Here is a 20182-nt window from a genome sequence, read left to right as displayed (position 1 = left end):
TTTAAATGATGTTTATAAAAATAAATATCAGATTTATTGATATTTTAATCTTTCAAAAGCTTGTCCGACCGTGTATGGGCATTTTACACGCCTTATCTACCCATCTTCTTTCACAAAATCAATTAGTATTTTTTTTTATAGGTAATAACTTTTTTTAGTTTCAAGCAAAATTCATCGATCAAAGCACACAATTTCTATCAAGGTACTTTTCCGTGTTCTCTATGTTATAACAGGAAAGACTTAAAGTCTGCAGTTGGTGCAGTTTTTACAAATTTTCTTGGCTATTTGCTTAGGTTAAAAAATTCTGAAAGACAATTTCCTCAATATATATTTTAAGTGTTGATTTACATAAACACAGATGTTTAACTGTTATTTATTGTTGATTTTTTTGTGAGGAAACGAACCACTCAAGGTAAACATGTTTTAAACTAATTCTGTTCTTCTCTAGGAAAAAACGATTTATATTTATCATACTAATAAAAAAGACTTTATTTGAGCACGCCTTTTTTCTCTCCACGATAATTTGACAAATTTTAATCCCATTAAAAATGAAATTTAAATGACATTGGTTTCTCTAACATTCGTATATTTTCTGTGCAAAAGAGTGATTTACGCAATGTATCCTAGTTTAAACATTAAAAGAAACAAAACAGTGTTTAGTACTTAAGTTACGGCGTATGTTATTTTCCACATAAGCTATTTAATCGAATGTTACTTTTGCAGATTGTTGTCAACAGCATATAGCTAGTAGATTAAACTACAACGCATCGACATGAACCGAACCGACGACAGTTTTTACATGAACCTTACAAACAAGACAAACAGTGGGTTCAATGAGGAACAACCACAAGCTATCATTACGCCCCTATTCTATTTCTAATTCTTGAAACGCTCGGAAATGGACTGGTGCTGTTTCTTCTGTGTCGTTTTTCTGGAGAACACAAATGGCGTCCTTTTTACAGATTTGTATTGGCATTAGCCATAAACGACTTTTTTGGGATCACTCTGGCAACACCTTTCGTAATCGCTCGATACGTCTCGAACTTTTACTTTACTTTCTCTCACAGCTTCTGCGACTGTATGGCTTTTATTCAGACGTTTGCTATCTTGAGCTCGGCATGCATCGTACTTTCCATGTCTCTGGATAGATTTATTGCGATTGTTTTTCCATTGACATACAGCGTCTGTCACTCCTTCTTAGGCCCGTTCCCCATTTGGCGGGAAGACACAGTCGCAGTTTTAATTGGTGCTTTGTAAATTTTAATTCTGACTCCTGGATTGATCGAGGCATCTCCTTGGCTTACGCCTCCGCTGGCTTCATAATTCTATGTTTGTTTGGCGTTCTGAATATTTCAGTAATCGTTACTCTTCTACCTCAACATTGCTTTACCGGAAACGAAAAGAAACAACAGAAATCATTAAGCAAGAAACGTAAACAGATGATAGCTTTGTTGTTAGTTTGTTGTTGTTGTTCTCTTTGCAGTCTGCTTTATACCTTCGCTGGTAAGAATAATCACGTTTTTTTTTCAAAGTTTTATGCTTGAAAGATAGATATAAAATATGCATTCATATATCTTTTTGTTGAAACAGTTGTGCTAATACTGTGGAATCATTAAATTTCGTGGGGGCCAATTTTCGTGGATGACTTAAATTTTACAGGTTCGTGGGGACGTAATTTCGTGTATTCATATATATCTACAAAAGGGAATATGACTTTATTACCCTAATTCATCAATTCGTGAAGGATGTTATTTCGTGGATGAGAGGTACCCACGAATTCCACGAAAAATAAGGCACCACGAAATCTAATGATTTCACAGTAGTATCTGTACAATGTGGTAAGGGAGCTGAGGGTGGGCATGATTTGTGACATACTTTAAAGAAATTATCTGATAATTTTCATATCATGCGTTTTTATGTTATGTTCTATGTTCACCATCTCTTCCAGATCAATATGTTTGCTCGCCCTTTGCGGAATAAAGAGTTTAAAGACATTAGGTGTTAATCTTGCTTACCTAAACTTCGTTTTGAATCCCTAGCTTTACATTCTTCTCAGAAAAGAAACTATCGTGTTTCTAAAGAGATTTCCTTGCATGCGACAGTGTTGGCAGGCCAAATACCAAGAAAATACCACCGAATCAGTGTCATTGTAAACATGTTCGTTTATATGTTTTATCTTTTATGTAATAATCAAGTTTCATCTAATACGTATACAAGTAAATAAATATAATAATTGTATGCTTTAAATATTTTTTTCGATATCGTCGGTCCTATACATAACAGGCTGCAGACAATTATCATACCGCGCTAACACACAGTGTTAAATGTTTCTGTACGACCCGGTGTGTTATAGGACCGACGATATCCAAAATAAGCATCCGATCCTTAAACAAAATCACATGTTTTCACTGTCGTTCATAATTGATAAAAATCATATCGTGTATAGCTTAAATCTAAGGACTTTGTCTATTTTTTTTTATTTTGTACCAACAAAATATGAATATCCAGTACTGTAGCTTCAGAAAACTCATTCCATATACTCCTAGATCAGTTTAAGGGAAGACAGGAGCTTGATCACCTTACTTTTATAACCACATGACAATTATTACAGAATATTTAGTAATAGGTAATAAACATTGTGGAAGTCAAATTGTTTAAATCGTTTATATAATCTTTAGTTTTGTTAAAAAAAAAAACAAACAAACAAACAAACAAACAAAAGACCATCTCCATTTTGATTTGTGTCCCGCAAAACCCAATTTTTCTAAAAAAAAAGAAAATTAAGTAGGCTGACAGATTCTGATAAGTTGTACTATATTTTCCTACATAAATGTAAATTTAATGGCAAAATTTAAAGAGACAGTACAGCTGAAAACACATGTGTGAATAACTTCAGATTTACCTATTGTATGTTAGGAAATAAGAAATAACGTTGATTGTAATAGTTGAAATACATGAAAATCTCTTTCACATACTTAATTAACGTAATTATGACCTTCCGGAAATTCAAGGGTCGTACAAACCGGAATAATCTTATATCGTTTATTTGTACCACGTGGACTTTGATTGACAGTAATTGACACGTGCTGAAAACTACAAGATCTTCGTCCCACTACGGTCATCATGGAAAACGAGGTTAAAGCGATTCCCTAAATGAAACACATCCTTTCTTACTCGATAATTTATAAATGGTTTACCAATTCAGGTTCATTTCAAAATGAATAGACATAATATATATGTCAAATAACCCCTCAATGGGCCTCATTTATAAAAATAGATTTAGGTTGTAGCAACTCCTATGATAAACACGATAAATACATGCTTACAAAATAATAATTCAGGTTATTTTAAGATCTTTGAACAGTTTTTACCTATGAGAAGTAGAAAAGATATATTTTTATCAACAAACCTGCCCAGGAGATTCTTCGCGAGCCCTGCATGTATTTTGTTTACAGTAAATACGCATGCGTAATAGTATAGAAGGCTGAACCCCGAACACGTTGCAATGTATTTATGTGATAGGTTATACGTAATTATTAATTTTAATGATATAATTAGATTTATTGCACGGAGAACTTTGTAATTTTCTGAAAGTTTATACATTCATGAGTAGTACAAAAATACCAAACCCGATCGGAAATTTTTTTCAAGTCGGGTTTTTGATAAGATGCGCCGTACTGTCTCTTTAACGTTGGCAATTTTAGAAATGAAGATGTGCAAATGCATACAGTGTAAGTGGTTAAAATAATCATAAATATATGGAAGTGGTCTTAATTTTTTTCATATCTTATTTAGCGCATGTTACGGTTGATATATGAAGTTTTTAGGATAATTTTATTGCGTATTTTTTATGTGTAACCACATTCTGTTCAAATTAAAAAATAAAAAAATATAAAATTTGAAGTGTTGATTTTATCAATATTTTGGTTAAATTATGATACTGTTACTTTAAGAAGCCAATTTTGTAATATATGAATTTGAAATTTCATTTCTGTACTTAAATTTCTGAGTAAAATTGGCCAAAAAATTTCATTAAATTAACAATTTATTTCAGAAAATTGAAATTGTCAAAAAAATCAGAAAGCCAGAAAAGTGAGTAATTCATATCAAAATATCTCCCTTGCAAGGCAAGAAAGTTTCTCCTTTGGCGATCATGGAATAGTATAATGTCTAATTCATCAAAAGATATTAACTATAACATTTTTAAAACCCCATAAACCTTGGTAAAATGCATATTAGATCTATTAAATATCAAAATATTTTTTTACTGGTAATGCAACGTTGCCTATTGTAAGAGGTCGATAGTGTGATGCAGCTTGTAAAAACAATAAATGTATACCATATGTAACTGTAATGAGATAGGAGACGAATTTCATTATTATTTCAATGTACAGATATAACAATTAAAGATAAGAGCTCGAGAAATTTATACATACTTTTAAATTTCAACATTATTAAATTTCAACAACTTTTCATTATCAATAATGAAAAATTGTTCATTAATCTTTGTAAATTCATTAAAACTATATTGAAGGGAGTTAGCTCTTAAGGTTAATTGTCAATGTTTAAATTTTTTTTTTACTTTTTTTTTCCATTTTCACTCTTCATCGCATGTACTGTAATATGTATTATTGTTCGTTAAATTGTTCTCAACAGTGTAAATTTTAGTTTAAACTTTATTTCATTTTGAATTGTACATCAATATAAACAAAAAATAATAATGCAAACAGGATTCGGAAACAAGTTGTTACAACTTATATTAATCCGTTTCCTTAAATTGACTTTCAACTATTAAAAACGATAGTTGCCCTTGCTGAATGGCAAGTATATTAGGAACAACAAATGAAAAAAAAGATGGAATTGATGGAAAAATTTAACCAAAAAATGAAAAGGGAAAAATATGATAGAAAATATACAGAGAGAGATATCATAACTTGAATTAACATTAAAAGTGACCGAGTAATAAACAGTCGTACGATGCAAAAATAACAAAATCGACAATACGGTAGCAAGTGGAATTAAGTTACAAATCGTTTAGTAGCAGAAATAAAATGATGTACATGTTTGAAAATGTTTGTATTATAGGAATAATTTCTATCTGGGTCGCCAAATAACAGAATGTTTAAAGTGACCGGTCTTAATGGGTCAATGAATTTTTTCCTTGCATCAGTGTATAGAGGACATTCTAATAAAAAGTGTAGTGTTGTTTCAATTTGTCCACAGGCACAATTAGGATTATCTATTATATGTTTTTTGGATAAATGCGAATTAAGTATACTACAATTGAGTCTAAGTCGTGTGTGTAAGATCTGTTCTGAGCGCTTACCAAATAGAAAGTGTCTTGGGGTTTTACAACAGTTTGAGTTAAGCACACGTTTCAAATTGGATACTGAAGGATTTTCTTGGACACTTATCGGAAGATCGTTCCAAAGCTTTGTAGTGGACAGTAGAAAAGATTGTGAATAGTGGTTTGTATTAGATTTTCGTTGAGTAATGCAGTGCGATCTTCTTGTGGGATAATGATGTGTTTCACTGATTCTTAAGGGGATTAGAGAAGATAGATAATCTGGAGCACTTCTATGGACCATGGTGTGGAATTTGATTAGTTTATGTTTTTGTCTACGATTGTGTAGAGTGTCCCATCCAACCTCTCGATACAGATCATTTAAACTTACGAGTTTTGTCGCACCTGAGACTATGCGAGCTGCCTCAATATTGATTTTTTCGAGTTTATCGGCTAAATCGTTTGAGATATTGTCCCAGACAACATCTGCGTATTCAATGACTGGTCTTACAAATGAAAAGTTTTTCTAAGGATTTTCTATCTAATAAAAATTTGAGTCGTCGTAGAATGTGTAACCTAGACGATGCCTTCGCCACGACAATATTAACGTGATATGACCATTGTCCGTTGTCGGAAAAATGTAATCCAAAGTGTTTGTGATGTGACACTTCACTTATCTTTTGTCCATTCAAGTACAAGTCTGGATGTAGAGTTCGGTTTCGTTTGGTACTAATTGTTATGCTTTCAGTTTTCTGAGGATTAAAGGTAACTAACCATTGATTAGACCATTTGTGGATTTTGTCAAGGTCGCTATTTAATGTCTTACTTGCGATGACCGGGTTATCGACAATAATGTATAAGGTGGTGTCATCCGCAAATAATTTGATAGTGGATCTTATGTCAAACACTATATCGTTTATACATGTATATACAAGAAATAACAATGGACCCAATATTGAGCCCTGGGGTACACCAGCCTTTACGTCGCGCCAACCCGATGCTGATGAGTTTATTACAACTCTTTGTTTACGACTCTGGAGATAATTTTCGAACCACATATAAAGTTTACCTCCTATCCCGGCTTGTTGAAGTTTATAAAGCAAACCCTTATGCCAAACTCTGTCGAACGCTTTGCTTATATCACAAAACACGGCACGCACCTCCCTTCCCGAGTCTAAGGCTCTTCCTATATCGTTAGATATGTCTAATAATTGATTGACTGTTGAGTCACCGGAGATAAAACCTGACTGATTGTTGCACAAGAATTTTGTTTCTACAAAGTAACTATAAATATGGTTGTGAACGCATCTTTCCATGACTTTACCAGTAATACACAATAATGAAATCGGTCTGTAATTGTTAATTTCATTACGTTTACCCTTTTTGTGAACAGGTGTTACGTTAGCTTGTTTCCATTCCGTAGGAAAATGTGAATTTTGAAGTGATTTGTTGAATAATTTGCGCAATGGAAAACTTAAAATCGACGCAGCTTCCTTAAGAAGTCGAGGATTTATGAGGTCTGGCCCAGTAGCCTTAGACGTATCTAATGAAAGAAGAACATTTTTTACTTCGTCGTCGGAAAGTATTATTTCTGTATATAAATGGTTAGAAGCGTTGTTATTAGTACTAGTATTTGGAAGAGTCGCTGATGAATCGTCGATATTTGACTGATTTGTAAAAAAGATGTTAAAAGCAGTTGCTTTTTCAAAATTGTTATCGACTACATTGCCATTAACATCCAAGGGAGGTAAGTCATTGCGAATCTGAGTGTTGGATATTTTATTTACCATATTCCACCACTTCCTTGAGTCGTTACACTCGGATATATTTTTTGACAGCTTTTTATAATAATCATCGCGAGCATTACAACAGTGTAAATTAAGCAGTTAAGAGAAAAAACAAATTGCCATCTGTCATTGCTGGATTGAATGAACTCCAGTTAAAAACTCTTAATAAGTTTAAAGAAGAGAAGAGCGTTTATTCTTCTTATTTGGATTTAATTGAGCTTAATATCTCATATAACGAGGAAGTAAATGCTAAGGAAATATCAACTATACAACAACCATGGAACTACTAAGATTTGAGATTGACTTCTAAACATACAGTGTAGCAAGCACCAAAATCCAAGAATTTTCGTCGATTGGGAATTAAAATTGCAAAATAAAATATAATCAACCGTTTCTTGGAACAGCCATCAACCCATATAAATGTTGTCAAATCGTATGTGTAGACTACGAATTCGTGAGAATTCACTTACTTATCTCTTTCGTAAATACATATAATTACATAATTACATTTATTTATTGTTTATCTTTTAAGGAGGCTCACTACACCTTGAAAGATATTCTCAAATCAGCTGAAAATTACCTTATTATGATAGATAGCATGATTCATTAGAAGAATATTATTCAAATAGACGAAAAAATATGCAGACTTAGATTTGAAAAAATGAATTTTAAAAGTTTAATTCAGTAGATATGAACAAAACCTTAGGCGGATTCGAACTCGTGACCTGCTGTTCACAAGCCCGATCCTCTAACCACTTAGCAACCAAATCTATCGATACAAACATTAAGCAAAACGTTAAAATCACCATTTTGTTACGTAGTGTCTTAAAAAATAGTTGATGTAGATGTGATATCTTCAGTGGCGTCGGAAGCAAATTGAAAGTGGGAGGGGGGGGGGGCTAGACTTATCCTCAGAAATCTTGACAAGCGAAAAAAAAAATAACTCCCAAAATCATGAAAATCCTAATCCGTGGGGGGGGGGGGGGGGGGGTGCTATGTGCCTAATGGTTAGGTCTAACTTTGCAAAAAAAGTAGGGCCGCCCCCTAGCCCCTAGCCCCCCCCCCCCCCCCCCCGGTTCCGACGCCTATGGTCTTGATGTAGTTAAAACTTTTCTTTTTCATTTGGTATATTTTTTTGTTTTATATTGTTTGCATACAATTGAAAATTCATAGCTTTTCATTTTGCTGACGGTGTTTATTTTGGAAATTCCCTTTTAATTAATGGTGCTTAATCAGTACATCAGTATAAAATGGCCCGGTTAAATTGTTTTAATGTTGGGAATCGTTTTTGAACCATCTTTCCTTGACCTGTCTTCCGCTGGTATCCATGAAACTATACATAATATCATCATCATCAAATGTTATGTTGATATGCATAAAGACATGTACGTCATGTCGTCTTACATGTATCAGGTTACACCGCACTAGTTTCGTGGTATGGCTCGCTATATGCAGAAAGATATCATCACTCAAGCTCCCCCGGCAACAACGACTTCGTCTTATGCGAATACTTCGTTTGGATAAGGTAGTCCGTGTTTGCTTCTCCCTCCGTGTTCCAACATTCTCTCAGCAAACAGGAATACATTGAAACCGGTCCAGCTATTATCAATAAAAAATGTAGTAGTCTAGGAATGTAGTATTCCAATCCTTCATTGCAGAGTCTTATTTTCTTTGTAAAGTTGACAGCTATTCGTTTCTTATCAATTGACAACTTGTTCCGCGAGGAAAATGAGAACTACAGGCGTATTACTACCCTCGCCTTTTAAAATTGCTTTAAAACATGCTTTTTAAAAAATACATGTTTAAGGGTCTACGACTATGATTGTTTCAAGAAAATTCGAAGAGTAAATTGGTTTTTTTTTTAATTCGTTTTTCCTTTTTGCTAGCGAAAGGCTGCAAATTTAAACACCCTCTATTGAAAAGAAACTGAAAAGAAACTGATTTAAGTTGCATTATCAGTTTGGTAACCACAGTTACATGTACTTAGAAATTATATGAGATCAGTCCGTGCAAGTCAACACCAAAAGTACAAAAAAAACTTCAATTAACGATGTTAAAATGATTTGATATAGTTACTTGAATTAAAGTTAACATTAAATTTGCTAAACAATGCATTTGAAATCAGTATTTTTATGCGCGAATAGAGGAAATCGGAGTGGGTTAATCTTCACTCTTCTTAATTTTTATACTGAAGTTAAAAAACAATTGATATCCTTCGGACCCCCCCCCCCCCCCCTTCTCCATTGAAAACAACATCATCCATCGAATCCTTCTCCCTGAAAAAAAAATCCGGATTTACGAATTGTTTAAGAGTTAACAAATGCGTATGTTCACTGTCATTGACTGTAGTTTAAGAGGATCGCGTAGATTTCCGTCATGTCAGTTTCTGTATGAATATCAATCGGTTTTCTTAATGAATATTTAAGGCAAATACTTAGTGGATGTGAACATTACCCATAATGTTTGAACATAAATTTAAGTCAATTAAACGTTCACAAAATCAAGTAGCTTTCTGTTACAGGTATATAATAACGCTCTTAAGTTTCAAGCTCAAGCAAACGTCACCAATCAAAGTACACAAAACCTGTCAAGTGACTTTCCCGTTTTCTTAATGCTAAAAAAGAATACTAAAGGTCTGTAATTGTATATTTTTTTAGATTTTCTTGGCTATTTGCCTAGGCTACAAAAACTGACGAGACGACATTTTCCTCAATATATATATTTTAAGTGTTCATTTAAGTAAACACAGACGTTTAACTGTAATTTGTCGGGAAAAGAAACACTCCAGGTAAATATGTTTTAATCTGGTTCTTTCTTTTCTTGCAGAAATTAGATTATATTTATCATTCCAATAATAAAGCTTTATTAAGCGTGCTCTTTTTCTCTCAGTGATATACTTACATATGTAAATCATCTAAGTTCATAAAATAAAGGTTAAGTGGTATTAATTTGTTAATATGACATCTGCATATTTGCTATACAAATAGGGAGTTGAGTGTGATTTCCGTTTCCTGTTTCAAATTTGAAAACAAACAGAATAGTGTTTGGTCCTTAAGTATATGTTATTTTCTACATACGGTATTTAATCAAATGTTGGTTTTGCAGATCTTTGTCAAAATCATAAAGCTAGTGGATTAAACTACAACACATCAAAATGAACCGAACCGACGGCAGTTTTTACATGAACCTTACAAACACGACAGACTCTGGGTTCAGTGAGGGAAAACCACAAGCTAGTATTGCACCTCCTATTCTATTTCTAATTCTTGGAACGCTCGGAAATGGACTGGTGCTGTTTCTTCTGTGTCGTTTTTCTGGAGAGCACAAATGGCGTCCTTTTTACAGATTCGTACTGGCATTAGCCATAAACGACTTTTTAGGGATCGCTCTAGCAGCACCTTTTGGAATCGCTCGATACGCCTCGAACTTCACGTTTACTTTCTCCCACGGCCTCTGCTACTATATGGCTTTTATTCAGATGTTTGCTATCTTGAACTCGGCTGGTGTAGTATTATCCATGTCTCTTGATAGATTTATTGCGATTGTTTTTCCGTTGAAATACAGTGTGTCCGTCAAAGAACGGCGAACTCACTTGTTGTTGATGTTTGGTGGCGCCATATAACTCCTTCTATCGACCGTTCCACATTTGGCGGGAAGACACAGTCGCAGTTTTTATCCGGGTTCTTGGTGCTTCGTAGATTTTATGTCTGACGCCTGGATTGATCGAGGCATTTCCTTGACTTACGCCTCCGCTGGCTTTATAATTCTATGTTTGGTTGCCGCTCTGAATATTTCAGTGATCATTACTCTTGTACGTCAACATTGCTTACACGAAACGGAAGGAAACAACAAAAAACAATAAGCAAGAAGAGTAAACAGATGATAGCCTTTTTGTTTGCTATTGTCGTTCTCTTTGCAGTCTGCTTTATACCTTTGCTGGTAAGATTAATTCACGAGGTTTTCCCTCCAAAATTTTATGCTTGAAAAATAGCAATAAAAATGAATTAATGTATCCATTTGTTTATGCTATCCTCTACGTTGCTTAAACAATTGTACCAATATATCCTGTACAATGTGGAAAGGGAGCTGAGGTTGGCTAATATTTGTAACATAATCAAAACAAAATATCTGATAATTTTCATTCCCTATGTTTTATTCTTTTATGTTCTATGTCTATCTCTTCCAGATCAACGTGTTTGCTCGCCCATTGCGCATCCTTGAAGGAATGGAGAGTTTCGAGGTATTGGGTCTCCGCCTGGCCTACGTAAATTCCGTTTTGAATCCCTGGCTTTACATCCTTCTCAGGAAAGAAACTGTTATGTTTCTACAGAGATTTCCCTGCATGCGACAGTGTTGTCGAGTCAAAGACCAAGAAAATACCACCGAATCAGTGTCACTGTAGATTTGTTTACGTGTTTTATGTATCATGTAATAAAAAAAAGTTTTTCAATATTAGATACTTCTTAGCATCAGAATTGAAGATATGTATTTGAATCACTGAAATTTACTTGCTTTTAGGACATTGATCAGCGTCTTTGTACTAAAATTGACAAAGCTTCTGGATTATTCGAAACTAATATTACTGCATGAAAAGCAATTTCCGTTAAAACAAATCAAATTTCTAATTATCATGATTACAGGGCACACAACATTTGTGTTTTGAAATTTCAGTATTAATGATGAAAATCATCGTTTATTTTGTATGGTTTTTTTTCTATTAAAAAGTTCAAAATTGAAAACTTGATTCATGTAAGGTTATGTTCATAATATTTATTGCGTCTGGCAGTTTCATTATATAACGATTTTTTTCTTTCATGCACAAATCTAGAATGAGGTGTCGGGGAGTCCGGACATCCCCCCTGCGGCCATTGAAACTTCAAAATTACTTAATTCACATAGTAAAATTATTCTAAGGACCCTCCCAGTGGAAAAATATTCTGGATCCGCGCATGTGCTCCATCAATTACTGCATGTTAGGCTGATAATCTGATTCCCTGACAGGAAAAAATATAACCGTCAGAAAATTTTTTTGGGGGGGCGGGGGGCGTAAGAAAAATTTGAAAGAAAGGAATTGTGGTAGGTATTTGTAAAACAACCAGTTGAATAATAATGATTGCCTTTTTGTTTGCAATTTTAGCTCCTTTTGCAGTCTGCTTTGTGCTTTTGCTGGTAAGAATTAGTCATACATTTTTTTAAATTCTATGCTTGAAAATTTACAATAAAAATGCGTTCATATAGCTATTTGTGTTATCCACTACTTTGTTTTATCAATTTTGTTGACAATATTTGTACAATGTACAAGGGAGCTGAGATTAACTATTATATAGGACACAATTAAAAGACAATATTTTATGTTGTTCATATCAAGTGTTTTTTTCTTCTCTGATCTATATTTTTCTTTTGTGTTATAAAGCCTAAGATAAATTTCATCGGAAATGTGAACGTATGTCCAGACTTAATTTATATACATATAGAACATGTGCAGGACATATCTTCATATTGTCGGTAAATATGCTTTTGGACGTTAATCAGAGTATATTTACTGAGATTGGCAAATTTTCTGAATAACATTGTATTAGAAACAAATATTATTGCATGAAAATAGTTATTTCCGTTAAATAAACTGAAATTTCTGATTGTCATGAAAATATACCAGACAACATTAACGTGTTACGTGTCACGTGTGATTTGGGAAACTATCATCAATAGCTTTTTTATTTTAAATGTGCAAAATTGATACAAGTTAGATTATGTTCATAACATATATCGACTGATGTTTAAATCAAGAGGGCTGGATGGTCGTGGCCATTTTTGGACTATATTGATCTCCTTAGAAGAAGAGCTCTTTATAAAGATTTAAGAAAATATTCAAGTCTCAAAGCTGAATAAATACTTCTAAATCTTCGTTTTTCTTTAAAACAAATTAAGGTAGGTCTGATGATTTAATTAAATTGTTGACCACTCCACCTCAAGCCATTTTGACTGTACGTGTCATTCTTATTAAGTACTGTATCGGTGAAGAGCGGGAGTGGTACCTATTTACATGTTAAATACAATTTAATCAATCAAGTAATCCTTGTTTTTCATAATGTTATATTATCTAAAAGTAAGTTCAACTCTGACAATTCTGCTATAGAATAAAGATGATTGTAATACGGTCCCCAGTAAATTGGGGGAAAAATCGGAAGTTCTCTTTTAATTTCGCATGAACTTAATCTGTGATATGACCTCTATTATAGATTTCCTTTCTTATCATATAAAAAAAACCAATCACATGGGTGATTCAAATCATTGTTTATGCTAGGGATACACTTTTTTTATTCAATCAACGAAAACTTTTATCTCCGCTCCACGTTTGTAAAATACATGAGCGCATTCAGATACATTTTTCTCCTTCAGCTGGTCAATGAATTCTATCTATATTTGATAGGAGAATAATGTACCTCACTGCAAACATATATAAATAAAAATGCAAAAGTCCAGTGTGTCTACCCTAATATATGTTGAAGATGTTTACCTGGTGTGAACTCGCTTAACCTGTTATGTTACTCGGCTGTGTCACATGAATAGATTTCGGCAAGCGTGTTCGACTTAATATGTCATTTACCTTCATTTATGTGAATACACTAGTGATGAGTTGTATTATCAACGGATTTTATTTCCACCAATTGCTGAGAATTTGGCGATAAAATTAGTCACGTGATATTTAAACGAATGTTGTCCGATCTGCTTATTTCGTTCATATGCATATCGTCTATTGCACTATGTTAACTCATTTTTTTTCATTTTTATTCATTGGAAAGACAGGATCACAAACAAGAACAAAATTTACTGTTACAGGGTATACAAAATCATTGATCATGTGTAAATCATTACAATTAAAAAAAGATAACAGCTATTAACACTAATCAGGATGTGGCATATTTAATATTCACTCTTAATTTTAATTATCAAGAACATAGTAGTTTTCTATAAATGATGTAAAAGAAGGGGCATGAGAGCAAATGATTATATCCCTAAACATATGAATTGTTTCCTATGTCTCCATGCCCAAATCTATACAGGGTCATAGGAATCCGTTGAAAATTTAAACTTATTATATTCACATTGTAAAATTATGGAAAGAAGGTCTTGAAGTCCCCCCCCCTCCCCCGCAAAAACAAATTATCCATAGCTCCGCTCTTTCAGACTATTCTCGATTGCGCGTGTGCTCTTTCAATATATGTTGGTTTTATCATCTTAATTTTTTTGAAAGGAATATTATAAATAGTCAGAAAATTGGGTTTTTAGCTAATATCTTATAACTTCAAATTGACGCATCACACCCCCTAAGAATGTCCAATAACTTTAAGAATACAATAAAGTTTAACATTGAATTGCTCTTTTTGTTTTCTTACAGAGAATGAAACTCCAGAGTCATAATCAAGAACAGTCGAGACATATCTGTACAAATAAAATACGTTCTTTGTTTTCATTATTCAAAAGATTTTCGTTGTTACAGACTTCAAAAATACCAAACACACATTTTATACCCAGCATTAAAATAATTTTCTGAGTAGCATTAAAAAATCTAAAACCCTAATTCTGTAAAAACCAATGTTCCATAATTTATACTCTTAAAGGATTTGTGACACAATTTTTATTAACTTTATATATCCTATAAATATCTCTGATAAATCAGTTTCTGTCTGTAATTAATGTAACACTGGTCAGGTTTTACTGCATTCACTGATAACACAGAGATAAATGCAGCCTGCTGAGTCCAGCAGCTAGCGTTAATGAGCTCTGGCCATGACGTCAGAGGTTCGCCAGCACTCTCCCCACTGTTATCAAACATCACTCTCCTCTCTGTTATCAAACACACAGCAAATCATTCAAGCAAGTTTAAAATAATGGAAACACTGGAAGATGAAATTCCAAACGTTGATCTTTCTGATGCTGAAAACATTAGACCGTATCAGTTTGAACCTTTGGCTAACACTAGTGAAACTCCAAGAAGTGCTACACCAGACAATGATAGTTCTGATGTAGAGGACTTTCAGGATAGACAAGTCAATACTAATTGGTAAGTTAATTATTCTGATTTTCATCAGTTTTAATCCAGATAGAAAATTATAATTATGACAACAATTTATAGAAAATCACATAATATATAAAACAAGATTTTATTTTCTAATTGTAGGTGTGAATGTGGCATTTGCATATCCATGGCAACTCAACAAGAGTGCATTTGTTGTCAGGAAATAGCAGCAATTAGTGCAGAAATTGAGGCAGGGGCCCACCAATGCATAACAGAAAGTCCAATATTTACAGACAATTGTCTAAATCGACATGTTTTACACGTTTCAATGTATGAATATTTACAAAATGTGGGACCAATCGATGACAATCAACCATCTCACCAGTAAGTTCTGTGAATTTATAAATTTTTGAAAATATATGTACATTGACATTAAAAAATCGTGCACCAAACACCCAGTTTCTATATGTCTTACATTCAATGTTTTTTGTTTCCAGGGTATACAGACATCTTGACTATAGACGGTTTGTCAGGTGGATATGGCACTTCTTAGGAAAAAGCAACAGAAAAATATTACCTGCATGTGTGGTATCCAAAATAAGAGAGACATTTCCATCAGAACAATATTGTGGTTTTAGATATGCCAGATGAAAAGCAAACAGAAAAGGCACATCTCACACAATCAGTCCTATCATTAATAAATAGTTATACATTTCATCTTGTTTGTATAATGTAGTTTTTTATAGTGTTCATAATTTATCTTCTTGCATATCTTGATGAATGCCTGCGAATTAATGCTGCCTTCTCGAAATGTTCAAAATTCTGAGTGAGTGGCACTGGAACATCTTCATTTAGGACAGAAATATCCAGTGCAGCTGATCTATATGATGGGCACTCTGAACCTCTCCGTTCATGAACAGCTTGTTTAATTATTGTCACATAGTCTAAAAAATGAAAAAAATATGCAATAAACAAAACTTATAGATATTTATAATACAATAATAGTATTCTAAAAAGTACATGTAAATACTGATTTACATACTAAATGTTGGAGGTGTTTTCTTTGGTTTGACGACTGCCTCTAATCCCTTTTTTGCTTTCGGATAAGATATTCCATACTGCAATTCACCAGATTTGGAAGTTGCCTGCTGTCTTCCACTATTTTCATTAAAATGCAGAGCTGCAACAATCTTAAGAGAAAAAAAAATATGCATGGTATACATTGTATTTGCAACTGTATAGAATTATCATGCAATGTTAATGTATTTTGGTGAATACCTTGCATACATGGCCGGGTAGTAGAAATGAGTGCTCTTTGGTGCATAGTGATTCACCACGGAGTGGAACACTTCAAGGCTGTAGGTTTGGTGAGCAGGTGAAAGTTTGGCAATGTCCTTTACAAGGAAAGGGCTCAAAATGATTTCTTTCATCAGCTTGTAGGGGACCGAACCTGAAGTTAAAAAAAATTATGTTAAATCTTGAATGCAACAAGTATAAATTATTTGATTTTACCGAACTGATTTTGAAAACATTACCCTCTTTAATCCATAGTCTTTCATCATTGATTGGAGCATGCTCACATCTAGGGTACTTCCTGGAGTGGTTTTCATGTTTGTTGGCAATGTGGTTGACAACAGATGCCCACTTAGCTTGCTTCAGTTCACCATCATCTTCACTTGATGAAGCTGTCCAGTGGCAATGGTTAGCAATAGACTTAATCCAAGGTCGTATTTGCTCACCGCTGACCTTTTTTGATGCTGTTTCAAGTTTCTTAGATACACCTTAGTAAAGTATAAAAGTAGAAGCCGGTTATTTAAATAGAAATTTAATGAAAATCTCAATATATTTAGAAATGCATTAACCTGAATTACCTTTTGCAATGTGCCAGACATCAAAGTAATGATTTTTCTCTGCATGACAGTCTTTCATGTACTTTTTGACCATGGAATGGCGATCAGTGACTAGTGTTTTGATGTTCACATGATCTTTTAAAAATCCCATAGCTCTTTTCAAACCTGCAAGTTCCATGTGGGATGATCCTTTGACTTCATTACTCTGCAAAAAAAAAAAACCCATAAAGTATATGATACAAAGTATATTTAAGAAAATTGTTTCCATCTATGAAAATGATAGTAAATGTGCATAACTTTGGTAAAATGCCATCTGAATGTTTTACCTGAACAAGCTGAAAATCTAGAATTTTGTCCCATATTTAGCAGAGTATCCGGGTGAGTCGCACCTAGCATCTCCACCTACAACAACATCTTGGCTTGGTCCATCCTTTATTTCTGTTAACAACTGGGACTGTTCAAAATCCCAGGTTTTCGTTGCAGAAGGTACAACATAATATGCCTGTAGTCTGTTGTATGTCCTAGCAGTGAACATCTGCAGGTTCATGTTCTTAAATACTTGCAATACTTTGGTAGCATTGCAGCCACTAGTCAGTATGGCAGTAGCTGTGAAAAGATTGGACCAAGGCAAAGTGTTGTGGCATGGTTGACTACTCCAAGTAAATTCGTGCCCATTTAAACATTTTGAAGATGTGTAAATGAATGTCCCTCTAAAAAACTTGATAACAGGTGTACATTCTGCACTACAGTAGCGACATACAGACAACAATTCAGCTAGTGCAGTTTCACTGACTAAGAACTGCTTCTCATCCATGGGTGCTGTATCCTGTCTTAACTTGTAAGTCGCCGTCTGAACTTCCCCTTCACCATCCTCGTCATCATCAGCTTCAAGATCAGAGTCATCTGGAAGATAAAGCTCGTCTGAATCTTCCTCTTCTTCCTCAGTTGAATCTTCATCATTATCTTCAAGTTCATCACTTGGAATATCTTCCATAACTTGGTTTGACAATGATGAAGTCGATTGAACTTGGGCTATTGTGTCATCTGTCTGAGTGCCAAATGATCTCTGCTTTACTTTCAATGAAACTATTCGCTCGTCTGTCTGATTGGACCTTGTGCGTTGAGGAGGGTGGAGATCAACCTGAACTTTTTTGTTTCTAGTTTCTTTGGAGGGCTCTGTGGAAAGGTTTTCAGGGATACTTATATTTTCCAAAGAATCATCAAATGGGAGTGACAAACTTTCATTCAAAGCTTCATTTAGAACCTGTATCAGTATTAAAAACAAAGCTTCAGTTGCACATATTAACTGTCATCTATGCTTAACAAAAGCATATTGAGAGACTTGAAATATAATAATAAAGAATATGAATAAATACTGTAATACAGAAAAACAAATTTTTCTATAGTGTAAATTTTACTTTAAAAAACTTACCTCTGCTCGCTGCCGTTTTGCATATGCTCCTCGCACTTTTCTAGGTTTTTCTGAATTGCCTTGTTCTTCTTCAAACAAAAGTGGTATATCTGGCACAGCATCAGGTTTTAAACGTTTCCTAAAGCTGTACTCTAGGCCTAGAGTACTCAGCATCTCAGGATCCTGATCATAACACTTGTTTGAAAAGTGTACTGAGCACAGTCTATGTCCATCTCCAGGTGTAAAATCCTTCCTTCTGCAGTAATAAATCCACTGCTTCCTCAAATTAAAATCTTTTGGAAAGTGGAAAAAACTAAGTCCACTACCCTTTCCTGCCTTGTTGTTGCAACCAAATGCAGCACAGTTGACCATTATACATTAAAAACGTGTGTAACCTCTATATCTCAATTGTAAACAAAGAACTGATGCTGATAACTGGGACGAACCTCTGACGTAGAGCCTCTTTATCAGTTTAGAATTATGCATATTCTGACCAGCTGTCTTATCAGCACTACACCGCGGGATATACAAACAGCTTAATAGAAATGCTTGGTTATCTCTTTTTTTATCAGCTCCATTAGCATTTTTTACAGGAAAATAAAAGATTAACAAAATTGTGTCACAAATCCTTTAAGATTTTTCATGCTTTTATTTCTTTAGGCGCGGAATTGTCGTGATAAAACTGCCACTTAGTAAGACCTAGAGGCAAACAAATTCTTTTCTTTGCCAAATTAATTCATGATGTGACCTTAAACCAAAACATGAAGGTGAGGGGTTGAATTTGAAAATATACCGATATATCATAGCAACTGATATAGCTAGGCGTGACATAAACATAGGTACTGATGTAGGGATACAGATTGCAGTTATTGGAGAGTATGCCGTATTATTTTTTTCATCTCTCAATCAAGTTTGAATTTGGTCCATATAACAGTTATTTAAATCATCAAAAGTTCAAGAATTATACAAAGGTTTCGTCATGTTTGACCCAAAGGTCATATCCTGAAGATCATACCTCATAGGATCGTTTAACTTTATCAATGCACCAGTGATCAACCACTTTATCTAATTATTTGTATGAAATATTTGTGCATTGTCACTTTAAAGCCATTATACGTATACGCTCTTTGTCAGCGATATGAATAATAGGTGGAACAGTCATAAAACATATTATAAAGTTAGTCAAGAACCTCACAGATTTCTAATACAAACATAATGGGAAATATACACCGAGTGTAAATATTACCTTATATAGATATATTTTCCAAGTACATTTTTTGGTATTTCTTAAGGTAAAACCTTTTGCTTTTATGTATGCATAATGTACCAGATCTTTTAAACAATGCAATCTGTATATAATAAAGGAAAAAAACACATTTCAAACCATAATGATAACCATTCTAATTCCTTAAGATAATGTTGTGTTGATGTTTGAAGTTGGTAACGTGCTAAAAGTATCATCACTTTATCAGTTATTCAAAAAATAATTAAGGTAAATAATAAAATCATATGCATATTTCAAAATATAAATAAGTTAATATCTAAATCTGTCTCTATTCATAAAACGCTTGCAACATGCAGTCAAAGCTAGAATGTTTTATTTATAATATACCTGATCAATATTTTCCTCTAAAATTTGTTGATCATTTTCTTTTTAAGGTTTACTAGTATGCATTTTAGTTTATGCCATATGAACCTTGAAAGTACCCGTAACTGTTGTGATTAAATTGAAACAAAATGTTTTTATACATTTTTTCTTTTAATATTTACAGCCTTTTAGATATGTAATTCCCACTAAATTTAGTTCATTAACAACATAATATTCAAATA

At 33.6% G+C, this 20182-nt stretch overlaps 1 protein-coding gene and 3 pseudogenes across 1 annotated transcript; 3 read left to right on the top strand and 1 right to left on the bottom strand.

Moving 5' to 3' along the window:
- The first annotated feature begins 772 nt into the window (after positions 1–772).
- LOC128167401 (allatostatin-A receptor-like) lies at positions 773–2153 on the top strand (annotated as a pseudogene).
- A 7981-nt stretch (positions 2154–10134) lies between these two features.
- Positions 10135–11473, top strand: LOC128164980 (prostaglandin E2 receptor EP4 subtype-like; annotated as a pseudogene).
- A 3220-nt stretch (positions 11474–14693) lies between these two features.
- Positions 14694–15880, top strand: LOC128164599 (P2X purinoceptor 7-like). Its single transcript, XM_052828530.1, has 3 exons — positions 14694–15136; positions 15254–15475; positions 15589–15880. The coding sequence occupies exons 1-3, from the start codon at positions 14850–14852 to the stop codon at positions 15740–15742; spliced, it is 663 nt and encodes a 220-aa protein (XP_052684490.1). The 5' UTR covers positions 14694–14849; the 3' UTR covers positions 15743–15880.
- Positions 15881–16730: 850 nt separating this feature from the next.
- On the bottom strand, positions 16731–18981 carry LOC128164598 (uncharacterized; annotated as a pseudogene).
- Between the last annotated feature and the right edge of the window lie 1201 nt (positions 18982–20182).

Source organism: Crassostrea angulata, chromosome 10 (assembly GCF_025612915.1).
Source record: "Crassostrea angulata isolate pt1a10 chromosome 10, ASM2561291v2, whole genome shotgun sequence".
Taxonomy (NCBI): domain Eukaryota; kingdom Metazoa; phylum Mollusca; class Bivalvia; order Ostreida; family Ostreidae; genus Magallana; species Magallana angulata.
This window is presented reverse-complemented; position numbering and strand designations above follow the sequence as displayed.